Here is a 14,855-nt window from a genome sequence, read left to right as displayed (position 1 = left end):
AGCAGGTTTCCATAAATAGCAGGTTTCGGGTGAAATGAAATGGGGAATCGAGATTCGTTTATTTTATAGGAGATGTGTTGTCAAGTGGAGTTTTTATGCTTTCATCATCGAACCTTTCCCTTGCGGGAATGGGGACAAAAGTAGGTGTCTACAAACACTAACCTCATTATCAATTGGAACTTGTTGTTGACCTACTACCGTGTCTTTGGTATTCTTCGATTTTTTTTAATATTTTCAATATAGGACTTCAATCTTTTAGAAGTTTTCGACCGTCGAGGTATGGGATCCATCACAAAACTATTATCATTAACACTAAAACGTTGCAGGCCAATACTACTTGGTGCACTACCAACACCAACACCAACACCAATACTACTTGGTGCACTACCAACACCAACACCAACACCAATACTACCAATACTCAACGGTGCATTTCCAACACTACTTGGTGTGTTAGACACTAATGTTGTGCACCAGGTGTACTGAAAATTTGAGTGTCATCATCCATGACAAGATTATCCAAACTAGTAACTTCTTCTCCATCCTTGTTCATTGATGTGGTGCATTCTCCCTTATTCACTGACTGAGGAGTATGTTCCTGGTTTTCTCCTTCATCTTCTTGGCCATTCTTCTTATTCTGAGCATTCACTTTGATATTCTCATCAAGCTGGATTTCCAACTGATCTAAAGTTGCATCTGCAATTTTCACATATTCGGGGAGGGTGGCAGCCTTCAAGCAAATGGACTCGAACTTGACCAAAAGGGTGTCATACCGCAATACTTCTTCAGTTTTGCTTGGGTCATGGTAAGCCACTTTGACACGGGTATGCGGCCTATGAATATCCTTGCGCCAACGCCTAGGTATCATCCACTCCGGTACCTCGGTGATTTTCTCTCTGTCAAAAACATTAATCACATGCCTACAAATAATTCCATGGGCTTCAAACAACTTGCAATCACAACAAGCTTGTTTGGTCTCGATATTCAATCGCACTGTGTATGTTCTCCTTTTATCGGTTACAATCTCCTTCCTAATTTCCTTTATGTAAATCCATACCCTGTCTTCCAAATGGTGTTCCATTTCAATTTCTGACAACTCAACTCTTCTAGGCCATTGGATATATAATACTCTCATGCATTGAACTTGAACCTCCAAAAACTTCGCATCTTTGTACAACTTTTGAAATACTCTTTCTGCTGGAAAACCAGTTACCAGATCCCTAATATTAATGGATGTGTTTGCATCAGCTTCTTTCTCGGTATTAACTCTGTGTTCCATAGCATCAATGTAGCTCTCTGCAAACTGATACAAACGGGTGTCCCTTTTCACATACTTATCAAAAAAGTTGTTGATACTCTCAGAACGTTGTGTGGTCTTCATTCCATCCCAAAACAAGTGTTTCATGTACGCTGGGACCCACATGTGTCTCTGGTCGTACAAGCCTGCAGTAATACAACATATTCAAACTCCTAAAAGATTTTAATGAACTCCAAAAATATAAAAAGTAAAACCAATATGAATAAAGTGTGATAAACCAATGACAGTATTGGTACAGAAATGACAATATTTATAAATCAATTACTTAATCCATAAATCTCATGACAATATTTATAATGAAGTCAACAGTAGTATACGAATAACATAATAGATGGAAGTATTTTGACAACAGTGAACACTACTTATGATTACATAACTGTAAACACCATCTAACTAAATAATATCAGAGAGTCATAAGTGTTTAGCACAGAATAACCAACTTACTATCTTTACCATTTAAAACATGAAATAAAATGCACCTTTAAATGAGATAAAAGGATGACAGACGTACCACTTAACCAATCGTCTGCACCAAGTCCATATAACTCTATAGAAGAAGTCCAATTCACCTCAAACCCTGCTTCTGTTAAACAATCATAAACACACCTTTGAACTCCGAATATTTTGCATAGTTACCCAACTTTTTGCCAAATTTCTGAAGTATGTGCCACAAGCACCATCGATGCTTAGTGGTTGGCATAGGCATAGCTATTTCAAGAGCCCTCCTCATTGTTGCACATTGATTAGTCAAAAAACTAATAGGAGCTTTTCCTCCCATACAATGGAGCCATGTTTTGAACAACCAAACAAATGTTTCAGTGTCTTCATGAGACACTAGTGCACAGCCAAGCAAAATAGTCTGCCCATGATGATTGACTCCCACAAAATTAGAAAATGGAAGCTCATAATTGTTTGTGACATATGTGGAGTCAAAACATACTACATCCCCAAAGTCTTGGTAGGCTACTCTACTCCTTGCATCAACCCACATAACATCAGTCAAGCGGTTCTTAGAATTTAATCTATAACGATGGAAAAAATTCTGGTTTCCGGCAGTCATCTTATCGAAATAATCAAACATGTCTTTCGCATCCCCACCTCTCATCTTGAGTTTCTTTTCCTTCGCCACTATGTTCCTCAAGTCCTTCACACTTATAGGCATATTTTCTACACCATTTCTCTCTTTAGCTAAGCTTCTGTGAATGTTACTGATCTTGGAACCACCACCAACACCATTGAATAACCTCCTCCTCACAACAGAAGTAATACTCCCTCCGTCCCAAAATAGTCGCTACACTCTCTTGGGCACACAGTTTAATGCGATAAGTAGTAGTGTGGTTATCAATTATTATTTTATTAAAAAAGTAGATGTGATAGGAGTTAGTGGGGTATTTTTTTTAATTGAATGAGAGAGGGTGTGGGGACAAAAAAAATTTAGTGGGAAGAGAGAGACAATATAATAATTGTGGGGTCATTCCTAATTTAGAAGTGTAACAACTAATCTGGGACGGATGAAAAAGGAAAGTGTAACAGCTAATCTGGGACGGAGGGAGTACTATCTCTTCTATACAATGAGATATATCGAGACTTAAGGGGCGTTGTCTTGTGATTCAAGTGTTCTACAACTGCTTTCCTTACTTCCCAAGTTCCAGAAGTGTCTGCCACCGCATACATATGAACATGGCATCCACACTTTTTTGACTTACTAGTCCTCTAGTCAAGGACACCGGGGGCGGTAATCATTGAAGGAAATAATGCCCTTGGTCCAAGTATGCATATAATATTAAGTCTAATAAATGCGGTTCAGTATTAATTAACAAGTTAATAATTCAGTGAGATCAAGTGAGCTGAATGCCTAGCTAGAGGCCGCTTCAGTTCAAGTGGAATTAATGATATTAATCCACAACTTACTCTTGACTGAACCCGTAGGGTCACACAAATAGTACGTAAACGGATCAAGTATTTAATGGCATTAAATACTCCATCTATGGATATTCGGAATCGACAGATCTTGGTTTCAGTGGGAGCTGAGATCGTCAAAGGCAAGCAAGTGAATACTCCGGAAACGATGATATTGCCGGAAAAGGAAATATGGATCGTATCGGAAATATAAATATTATCCAAGTCGTAGATGTTGCCGGAAACGGAAACATGGTACGTATCGGAAAATATTATCGGAAATGGAAATATTGCCGGAATCGGAAATATTGCCGGAAACGGAAATATTGTCAGAATCGGAAATATTATCGGAATAGGAAAATAATTCCGGAAACGGAAATATTAAATATTTGTTCGAAACTGAAATTAATTCCGGAATCGGAAATATTAAATGTTGTTCGTATCGGAAATGAATTCCGGAATCGAGAATTTAATCGGAAGCGTATCGTACGAATTAGCATCGGACGAGGCTCGCTAGACGAAGGCCCAGCACGAAGCCAAGCCATCGCCCAGCAAGCCACACGCATCACCAACACACGCCAAGCCTCGACCAGGCCCAGCGCAAGGCCAGGCCCAACCAAGGCCTTGGGCGCGCGCGCGGAACAGGCAGCAAGCATGGGCCGAGGCGCTCTGCGCTCAGCGTGGGTCGCAAGGCCTGCGCGAGTGTGCGGTGCTCGTGCGATGCTCGTGTGCATGCTATACGAATCCTAAAGCTATCGGGATTCGATATATGATTAAATTCCTAATCCTAAAAGATAAATTAATTAAATAAGAGTTCTACTAGGATTCTAATTTAATTAATTCGTATCCTAGTAGGATTCCGATTCTCTTTCCATACCCCTATAAATATGTGGCATGGGTTCACAATTTATATCGAGATTTGAAGTATTCAAAAGGTAAGATTTTCAAGCAAAAATCAGCCAAACACTTGCAACCCATATTAGCCGAAAATCCTAGTAACCTTAAGGGCGATTCTAGTTGGTCAAGCTTAAGGCGGATCCGGACGTGCTGTGGACTATCTACGGAGGGACAACACTTGGAGTCCTAAAGACTTATTCTTGTTCGGTTCAGGCGCAGCTAGGGAGGGCACGCTACAAAGTTTATGCATTTGAATTATGCTAAATGATTATGTGTAAATAATATGTTTCCTGGATTTATGGTTTTTCCGCATGATTTATTTTTATTCATATGTATCATAACCTAACAATCATCGCCCTCGTAGCTTTCACCCCCTTCGCCCGGAATCATAAATCTGTTTTGCCTCCACATTCACACTTCCAAACATAGCTCCTCAAGGTCCTCTTCTCTCCAGCTTTGTGACTGTAATTACCGTAAGCACGGACAACCCCAAAACCACATTGCTTTCCGTATTTCCTAAAATGTTCATCAGCCCTATCCTATGATGAAAACGTCATACCAACTACAGGGGTAGCCACAACTACCTCCTCCACTACACCCTTGCCCTCACAATTCACAATTTTCTCCGATGGTGTACGACATAAACTTTCATCTCCTAAGTTTCCCACTTCATCATAGTTTCCCAATTCTGCATCCCCACACGGTACTAGAATGTCATCGTCATTAGCATCCAACCAGTCAGATACAACCTACCGAGTTATACATTCCGAAAATATTTCAACATCATCATCAATGACAGTATTTAAAAACCAGTGACAGTAATTGTCCACCAATGACAGATATTCTAAATCCAATAATCTTATTTTTAACATAAATCCGCTGTCACATAAGCACCAACATAATTCTAAAGGAACACATCCGGAATTCGAAATTAAATACCCAAGGTACCAAATAATCAATGGGCAGAATTTAATACAACAATGACATAACATAAATAGCATATGACAGTATATCAAAGTAACATGAAGGGATATACATACGTAGTCAAATTCCCTACATATACCCATTCTTAACATCGAGATAACCAACTTCTTAACTATTGTTCTTGTACGAAATTGAATTACTTTTACACATGAATGTGTTGAAATTCAGAAATGTACAAGATATGTACATGAAATCGTTGAAATTGAGAAATGTACAAGAATTCTTACCTCTTCTCCGTTCTCATCTTCTTCACCATCTGAGCTTGAGATTGAGCTTGAGCATAAATTAGAAATTTCCTCCATTTTTTTGGTATTAAACCTAACCTTTCAATTTCAAACTCAAAAAAATGGGAACTTTAAATAGCAGTTCTTTGTTGAAATTTCTAACGAGATTGCGAGATTGCTTTATTGTTGATGCTCATCAAAGGAGGAGCTTCTTCCCGCCATTTTCTTCCTCTACCTCTTGCTCTCTTTTCTTTGCTGCGACCTTCTTTTTTGCCTTCCAATGACCGGAGCTCAGGGGAAGTAAAATTTACCCCAATTCATTAAAAGTGGGCCAGCTATTTCAATTTATTTCATTTCCTTTTATTTTTAGGCTTGGTATGGGCACAAAACATCGCTGGTAACCAGCGATGTAGCCTCTCTCCACTTGTAGGATCGAATTGGACTTGGAAATTTTAGATAGGAGGACTGGACTTAAACTTTCAAGTCCAGTTATTTTTACTGGACTTAAACTTTCAAGTCCAGTTATTTTTACTGGACTTGAACTCAACGCTTTGGAGTCTAAATATCCAATTAACTCAAAAGTTTTAGAATTTTATTTATATATAAACAGATGTAATTTTAAAATTATTGTGAAAGATGTGATTTTATGTTTTTATTTAGTATGGGTACATCGGCTTTAGGCCACTAGTTAACTTATAGTCTTGTTTGGTAATTCATGATAGGATGGTAGGTTGCTGTAGTAGGTCTCTCGATTGTCTATACTCCGTATTAAATTTCATGGCTCACCACATGATCATTCATCTTGTATGGATACTCGTTACGAATAACAATTTTGTCCAAATCTTGACCTTATCCATTTCATACTAAGAAGTGAACATTTCTCAAAACTAGGGCGTACTCGGATCATGCTAGTGATGTGATCTTCTTGTTGTGCCTTAAATAGTAACCTCACGTACTATACAAACTAGGTTTACACCCCCGTTATACTAGTATTGTCTAATTATTTATCCTCGTTACGATTAAGAAAATAATAATCAAACTAATCCCTAACATAAATTCACAAACTAGACCTTAAAAAGGATAACTCTCATGGTTTTAATTTCGAGCTTACTAACTATAGTCCGGCCCGCTGAAAAATATTTGGGTTTGGGCATCCTCAATTTCGCATTTTTAAACAAAAGGTCGAGCCTGTCTTGGAGGTTCACTTTGACCCAAAAAACCCGTACCAAATTATGGGTTTGGCATACGTTTTTGTGTTAGAACCCGGCCCGACCCGACCTAAAATTTGGTCCCCTGATGCACGAACAATAACCCAAGTATATAATCCATTACTCCAATCAATGGAATACTTGAAATTAATAAACATGAGCAACTTTAATAACAATAGAATTTTCAAAAAGGTTAATTGACAAAAACAATTCGATTAAAAGAAAATCGTAACCTTTATTGTAATTGAAGACTTTATTTACACTAATCAACTTCTTTTAGTTTGTTAGTTGTGGTGGTGATGGTGGAGAGGAAGCGGGAGGCAGTCACAAGTTCAGCGTAATTAGACAATCACATGGTTGTTGTGCCGGACTCGTTGTAATACCTCGTATTTTCTGTATTTTATAAATATATTTTATTATATTTATAAAGTATTTTTATGATTTTTAGAATTTAAAACGCATTTAAATGTATTTTATTTAATTAGAATATTTATTAGTTTAATTATTACCAAACGAATTTATTATTTAATGTTGGGAATTTAATTGGGTTTCAAAAGTAAAACGATTTTAAATGAATCTAGCCGAATTCAATTCCGAGTTCAAGTCCAAACAAATTAAACAAGCCCATCCTATATTTAATGAAGCCCGAAAGGGAATCCTAAAGCATAGCCTATCTTTGAGTTCCTAAGCCTATAAATATAGGTGCTCACCCTCAAAACCGCTCCCTATTATTCATTAAATCTAAAAATAAAACCCTAACCCTAAATTCGTCTTTCTTTCGTCGAACTTATGTTTGTCCGTTTTTCTCCTACTTCCGTTCGTTTTCAGAAAACGTTTTCTTCTTCAAAGTTGTAGACCTCGAAAAGTTCTTGAAATTTTCCTCAAGAATTGATAAATTCCGAGTTGTAGATTAAAAGTTATGAGCGTTCTAAAATCCTGCTGCAGTAATTTACTCCCTCTTTTTCTCTCGCCTCTCACGCCCCTCGACCCGCACAGCACAGCTGCGTGCTGTTGATGTGTGTTGTTCTTGTTGTTGCTGTGCGTTGTTGGCCCTCGCCCACACACACTCGTCTCTCTTGCTCGCCCTCTCGTCCCGCGCCAGCGCGCCCCTGCTGTTGCCTTCGTTCTCGCCCGCGCGCGCACACGCACAAGGTGTGTGTGTGCGTGTGTTTTGTTCGTTCGTTCAATTCTTTCGCCCAATCACACTTAATTTGTGGTTGTTCCGTGCTATAGGCCGGATTAGTATAATTCTCTTCTTCCTTGCCTATTCTATTTCAATTCCGTATTTAAATTATATTATTATTATTGGTTTTGATTAATTAAAATGCTGGGATCGGTTATGAACACCGAATTTTGAGGATTTGTATGTTTGAATTATTGAAGAATGTTTTGAATTGAAATATTATAATTTTCAGATTTAAAGTATATATTAAAGCTTCAATTTTTATTAGTTTTAATGGTTTTAATTACAAACTATGATTGGAGTTTTAATCTAAGCCTTATGGGCGATTGATTGGCATAATTAGATGATGAATTTAATTATGATAATCAATTATATTTTTCAGAATATTGTAAAGACATAAAACGTCAACTTTTAATGGTTTTATACATGAAAATAAATTAATTTCATGCTAGGGTTTTAAACAATTGATTGAGACTATTATTTTATTAATGAACGATTAAGTTCTAATTAATTCAAGTGTTTTAAAACTAAACAAAGTTGCTGGAAATTTAGTAAACATGGATAATAATTAAGTTTCTCCATTGTGTTTATAGGAGTTGATTTCTAGTAAGTTGTGATTCGCACAGTGACCCCCGTACTTAGGTATTCCAGGTACGTACAAGTCTAGGGCGACCACACTTTTTGTCAAGGACATTACATGATTGTTGATGATGTGAATTATATTATTTGGATTCATATATGCTTTGGTGAACGATCATGTGGATTAATATTATTGGAATTATTGAATTGTTGATTGAACAAGCATGTTGAGATTATTATGAGTATGGATTTCATTGTCAATCATGTTGTTCAATATTTATGCATGTATGGTTTGTTTCACATGCAATGGATGGATTATTTATTTGTATGCTATTGTACGGGATGTCTAGCATACCTTGAGCCAATTATTCATACTTCGTTGTACTATTTATTTTACCACATGTGAAGGGTTAGCTCACGTAAGCCACCGCACATGTAGGGTTCAGTTAGGAATATTTTGTATGAAATGAATTAGGATTTGTCGTGCAAGGGCACAACCCTCATGTTAATGAGCATGATGTGAAATCTCACTTTGGTGAGAAGGAACATGGTAGTAATTTCACAAGAGTCTTGCTTGGTTGATCACAACCCCTAAGACATTAAAATAAGATTGTTTTGGTTGTTGTTTATTAATTGTATGTGTGTACGTTGTTGAGTCTTGAGTTCGCCTTTAATAAAATATTAATAAACGTAAAGTGCAACCAGAACAAGCTTCAAAACTCTTGGAACGTATATACCTTGAGTATGAACAATGGGGGGAGTCTTGCCGGAAAGCTCGTACTCCTACTAATGATATAAGACATTGTTTCATTTATATTATGCGCAGGAATTCCGTCGGTATGGCCCGACACTCGGTATGGCCCGATTTTATTATTTATTATTTGGTGTATGCATGGTTGGCTCCCATCACCTTTCCTTTATGGAATATTCTTTTGGCCCGTTCGAAGCTTATTCTAATTAAATTGTGAGTCAAGAGTCGAGTCTTGTATTCATGATTGGTTGTTAATTATTATATGGCTTGTGCATGTTGATTAGTACTTAGTGAGTAATGCATGTATTAGTTTTGTTTCACTCTATTCTTGTAAGTACTCAGTTTTTGCTGACTACGTGCTTTGTGTGTTTTGGTCATGGCCTTTGCCTTAATGACCCTATGATGATCTATCATTTGCACTTGCATTGATGGGGAGTAGAATAATATAGCAGGTTGGTAGATCGGAATCATGTGGCTTGGGATGATCGAGAGAGTTGCATGTTTTCGTATTTTGAACTATTTAATTATACTTTAATTATGTTTGAAATGGTTGAACTATTTATACTTTGGGTTTTGGGCCATTATGGTTCCAAATTGTAGGAGGCCTCGATATTTCATTAATTATGTTTTTAAAAGTTAGTTGACATTAATTTCCGCTGCGTAATTCAGGTACTACCCTTAACCGTTATCACGGTGGCGGTAATACTTTAGTAATTCCTTTATTTTAAGTTGGAAAATGGTTTTATAAAAGCAAGGAATTATTAGGGTGTTACACTCGTGTTGTACCGAAGCGTTGAGAAGCGGTGTTATTGTAGGTTGTAGACCTGTGCAATGGGCTGGAGGCCCGTTAAAAGCCCTAGCCCGGCCTAGTTATTAAAGGGCTCAGCCCTTTATCTTATTATATGGGGTGGGCTTTTAAAGGGATTAATTTTAAAAAGGTTCTTAAAGGGTTGGATGGGCTTTTAAAGGGCTTAGTTCAAAGGGTTGCTAAAATAAAAAATTCAGCAAACTCTAAATCAAAAACTAACAAAATTAAACTCTAATTTTAAAATTAGAACCGGCTATACCTTAAAATTAAAATCCTACATTTTCTCCCTCCTCTTTTCCACAAAAATGAAGAGCCCTAATTTTCTCTCTCCTCTTTTTCCCCAAAATTAATAACCCTAATTCTCTCGAACAATCACCGCGCCGCCGTAACAATCGTCGTCGCCGCTCAATTTGTCAAGCAATACCTCGTCATCGCTCAATTTGTCAAGCAATACGTCGTCGTCGCTCAATTTGGTATGTTCCTAGTATATTTTTGTTTGCCGGTTTTTGAATTTGAGAATGATGTTAGGTGATTGTAGTCAATGGTTCTCTGTTAAGTGGTGAGTTCCTGTCAAAAATAATAATTGGTTGGTTGTAGTTCGTGGAATAATTGTGGTAAATTGTTAGCTCATCAGCTCATAGGTTCTCTGTTTTCATACTTCTTTGCTTTTAAAACGTATTCTCATTGTTGCCCTCAAATTTTTAAAGGGAGATATTAATAGTGGGATAGGAAGTTAATCATGAGAGGGAAGTAAAAATAAGCAAAAATAACACTTTTTAATTTCTTTTTCACCCCAATCTCTTCGTTTTTGGGGAGGAAAGGAAAGTGGAAATTGTTTAGATTGTTGCTTGAGGTCTGACCCATGATTGAAGATCATTTTGATATGTTGATGTACTATTCATGTAAGTGGTTCTTGTGTGTGTCAAAAACTACTAACAGGATCAGACAAATGAGTTTCGGTGTTTTTTGTTATCTTCTTTGCATCATGAAATGAAAACTCTTAGTCAACTATTCAGTATATTAATTGATTGAACAATTTAAGGGTAGAAGAATTCGGAAACTGATTGTTTGCAAAAAGAAATTGGTTAATAAAACTGGCAAAGGTAGTAGAAGTGGTTACAAAAAGCATTTTAAAGATACTGTAGTATTGAGCTAATTAATCTATAGAGGTCATTACTTGTCTATTTGGTTCTTTTAGCCTTGCAGGTTAATTAGTATTTACACTTGTTTGGTTTATTTGCTAGCTAGAAAATTTCAGAACTTGTTTGGTTTATTTGGTAGCTAGAAAATTTTAGACTTTATGATGTTGAAAGTATACATTTGTATTTTTAGTGGTTAATTATGTATTTTTGTCAAATTTCAGAGTATTATGGAGGGTACTAGTGCACCAACTTCATCGACAAGGCTGTTAGAAGATGGGTATAGTGAATATTCGGCCCCACAACAACGCAAGAGGAAGAAAAAGTCTATGGTATGGCGTGAAATGAAGGAAGGAAATAACGACAAAGGTGAAAATGTTTCTATTTGTGTTCATTGTAAGCAAATATTAGTTGCTACCTCTAATAGTGGAACGTCACATTTAAAACGTCATTTATTAGAGAGTTGTCCATGTAGGCCAGAAGGACTTCCACTTGGGGAAGGGGGTTCTAATATGGAAGAGGAAAAGGAGTTTGTTTTTTATCCAAAAAGATTAAGAAAAGATACTGTACTTTATGTTGTAGAAGGAGCTCATCCTTTCTCAACCATAGAGGAAAAAGGTTTTATAAGAATGATGTCTAGTGCTACTCCTCTCTTTAAGCCGTTTAGTAGGACAACTCTTACAAGAGATCTTTTTTCCTTGTATTAATCTGAGAGGGAAAAACTAAAAAGTATGCTAATGAATGTGCCCGGTCGGATTTGTTTAACTACGGATAATTGGAAGTCATTCCACACATGGCAACATTATATTTGCATTACAATTCATTTTGTAGACAATGATTGGAAATTACACAAACGAATTCTTAGGTTTAGGGCTTTGGTACCCCCTTATGATGGAGTAAGCATTTCAGAAGAAATATTTTTGTTTCTAAGTCAATGGAAGCTAGAAAACAAAGTGCTTAGTGTTACCGTTGATAATGCTACATATAATGATGCTATGATTGCACACTTGAAGAACCGTCTTGTGTCAAAGGGGTTGTTAGTGAGTAATGGATGTATGTTTCATATTCGATGTTGTGCTCACATCATTAATTTGATTGTTCAATCCGGATTGGAGCTTATTGAAGGCATTTTGGATGATATTATTGTTAGGTTATGATACATATGACAGTTCATAAATCATGCGGAAAAACCATTTAGCCAGGAATACATATTATTTACACATAATCATTTAGCATAGTTTAGATGCATACTCTTTGTTGCGTGCCTTCCCTAGCTGCGCCCGAACCGAACAAGAACAAGTCTTTAGGACTCCAAGTGTCGTCCCTCCGTAGATAGTCCACAGCACGTCCGGATCCGCCTTAAGATTGACCAACTAGAATCGCCCTTAAGGTACTAATAATTTCGGCACTTTTAGGCAAGGTATGTGACTGAATTTTTCTCTCAAAAACTCACTTTGAATACTTGAAAACTCGTTATAAATTGTGAACCCAGGCCACATATTTATAGGGGTATGGAAAGAGAATTGGAATCCTACTAGGATACGAATTAATTAAATTAGAATCCTAGTGAAACTCTTATTTAATTAATTTATCAAATAGGATTAGGAATTTAATCATTAAACGAATCCTATACGTTTTAGGTTTCGTATGTGAACACAAACACACACGCACGCACAGCAGCCCACGAGGGGCGCCATGCGCGCGCGCGCACAGCCCGAGCAACGCAGCCCACGACTGCCGCAGCCTTGGGCGCGCGCTGGGCCTGCCTTGCGGTGGGCCTGGCGCAGCCTTGGGCTGGCGTGTTGTGGCGCGCGTTTCCCTTGCTGGACGTGGGCCTGGCTTCGTGCTGGGCCTTCGTCTAGCAAGCTCGTCCGATGCTAATTCGTACGACGCACTTCCGATTAATTTTCCGATTCCGGAATTCATTTCCGATACAAACAATATTTAACATTTCCGATTCCGGAATTAATTTCCGTTTCGAACAAATATTTAATATTTCCGTTTCCGGAATTATTTTCCGATTCAGATAATATTTCCGATTCAGACAATATTTCCGATTCCGGCAATATTTTTATTTCCGATAATATTTTCCGATACGTACCATGTTTCCGTTTCCGGCAACATCTACGACTTGGATAATATTTATATTTCCGATACGATCCATATTTCCGTTTCTGGCAATATCATCGTTTCCGGAGTATTCTTTTCTTGCCTGTGACGATCTCAGCTCCCACTGAAACCGAGATCCGTCGATTCCGAATATCCATAGATGGAGTATTTTAATGCCATTAAATACTTGATCCGTTTACGTACTATTTGTGTGACCCTACGGGTTCAGTCAAGAGTAAGCTGTGGATTAATATCATTAATTCCACTTGAACTGAAGCGGCCTCTAGCTAGGCATTCAGCTCACTTGATCTCACTGAATTATTAACTTGTTAATTAATACTGAACCGCATTTATTAGACTTAACATTGAATGCATACTTGGACCAAGGGCATTATTTCCTTCAGTCTCCCACTTGTCCTTAGGGACAAGTGTGCATTTCCTAATTCCTTTGTTGCTCGATGCTTGCTCTTGAACATAAGGTAAGAGTTGTCATCCTTATTATGTCCAAAGGTGTTCCTCGGTTTCAGAGTTCAACTGATCAAATAAACAGATAATCATAGCCTATGATTCATCCGAGCACGGCCATGCATTTCACAGTTTCTAGCTCTCCGAGTGGCCTTGTACAACTTTTAAGCATCTCATCCCGATTTATGGGAGGACAATCCCAATCTTGCGATCTTGAGATTAGACTTCGTTTGATAGGTGATTACTTGAGCGTTGCCTTTATAGCCTCCTTTTACGGTGCGACGGTTGGTCAACGTCAAAGCAACCAGTTCTCAAACAAGTAATCTCAAATCACTCAGGTATTGAGGATTTAGTGTCTAATAATTTTAATGAAATTTACTTATGACAGATTTTCATCTCTTACAGTAAAGTTTCATAGGTCTTGTCCGATACTAGTCTTCCCAAAGTAAGTATCTATGCAAATGATTATGACATTGCCATGTCCACATAGTTCAAGAAACAGAACTACTAGTCATCTTGCATTCTAATCGTCTAACGTTTTCTATGCGTCCAATTTTATAGAAAACTCCGACTAGGGACCATTTTCAACCTTTGACATTCAAGTTCACTTGATAGACATTTCTTAGTCACAGGACTGGTCCTGACAGTCTATCTTGAATATATCGTCAAATTGAAGGGACTCATCATTTAATAAACCACAAATTAAATGGAAAAATGAATTCTCTTCATTTATTGTGAATGATTAACCAATAATGTTTTACAAAGATTTAAACTCTAAAACTTTAAAACATTAAACAGAGACATCAAAGCCATTCTCCAATATGCTTGATTCCCATAGCTGCAGTGTGCGAGTTGTGCTTCGCCTGCGGCAGAGGTTTAGTCAATGGATCTGATATGTTGTCATCAGTTCCAATTTTGCTTATCTCGACTTCTTTTCTTTCAATGAACTCTCGTAGAAGGTGAAATCTACGAAGTACATGCTTGACTCTCTGGTGGTGTCTAGGCTCCTTTGCCTGTGCAATAGCTCCGTTGTTATCACAATACAGGGCTATTGGTCCTTTAATGGAGGGGACTACACCAAGTTCACCTATGAACTTCCTTAGCCATATAGCTTCCTTTGCTGCTTCATGTGCAGCAATGTACTCCGCTTCAGTTGTAGAATCCGCAATGGTGCTTTGCTTAGCACTTTTCCAGCTTACTGCTCCTCTGTTGAGGCAGAAGACAAACCCAGATTGTGATCTGAAATCATCTTTGTCGGTTTGGAAACTTGCGTCCGTATAGCTTTTAACAA

The 14,855-nt window shown here is 37.6% G+C and overlaps 1 protein-coding gene across 1 annotated transcript; it reads right to left on the bottom strand.

Moving 5' to 3' along the window:
- Window positions 1–460: 460 nt before the first annotated feature.
- On the bottom strand, window positions 461–2,480 carry LOC110777380 (protein FAR-RED IMPAIRED RESPONSE 1-like). Its single transcript, XM_056835328.1, has 3 exons — window positions 1,955–2,480; window positions 1,830–1,901; window positions 461–1,443 (listed from the first exon to the last, which is right to left on the bottom strand). Exons 1-3 carry the CDS (start codon window positions 2,478–2,480, stop codon window positions 461–463), a joined length of 1,581 nt encoding a protein of 526 aa, XP_056691306.1.
- Between the last annotated feature and the right edge of the window lie 12,375 nt (window positions 2,481–14,855).

Source organism: Spinacia oleracea, chromosome 2, assembly GCF_020520425.1.
Source record: "Spinacia oleracea cultivar Varoflay chromosome 2, BTI_SOV_V1, whole genome shotgun sequence".
In the NCBI taxonomy this organism is placed as follows: Eukaryota; Viridiplantae; Streptophyta; class Magnoliopsida; order Caryophyllales; family Amaranthaceae; genus Spinacia; species Spinacia oleracea.
The sequence above is the reverse complement of the archived record's forward strand: the minus strand, read 5'-3'. Positions and strand labels throughout refer to the sequence as shown.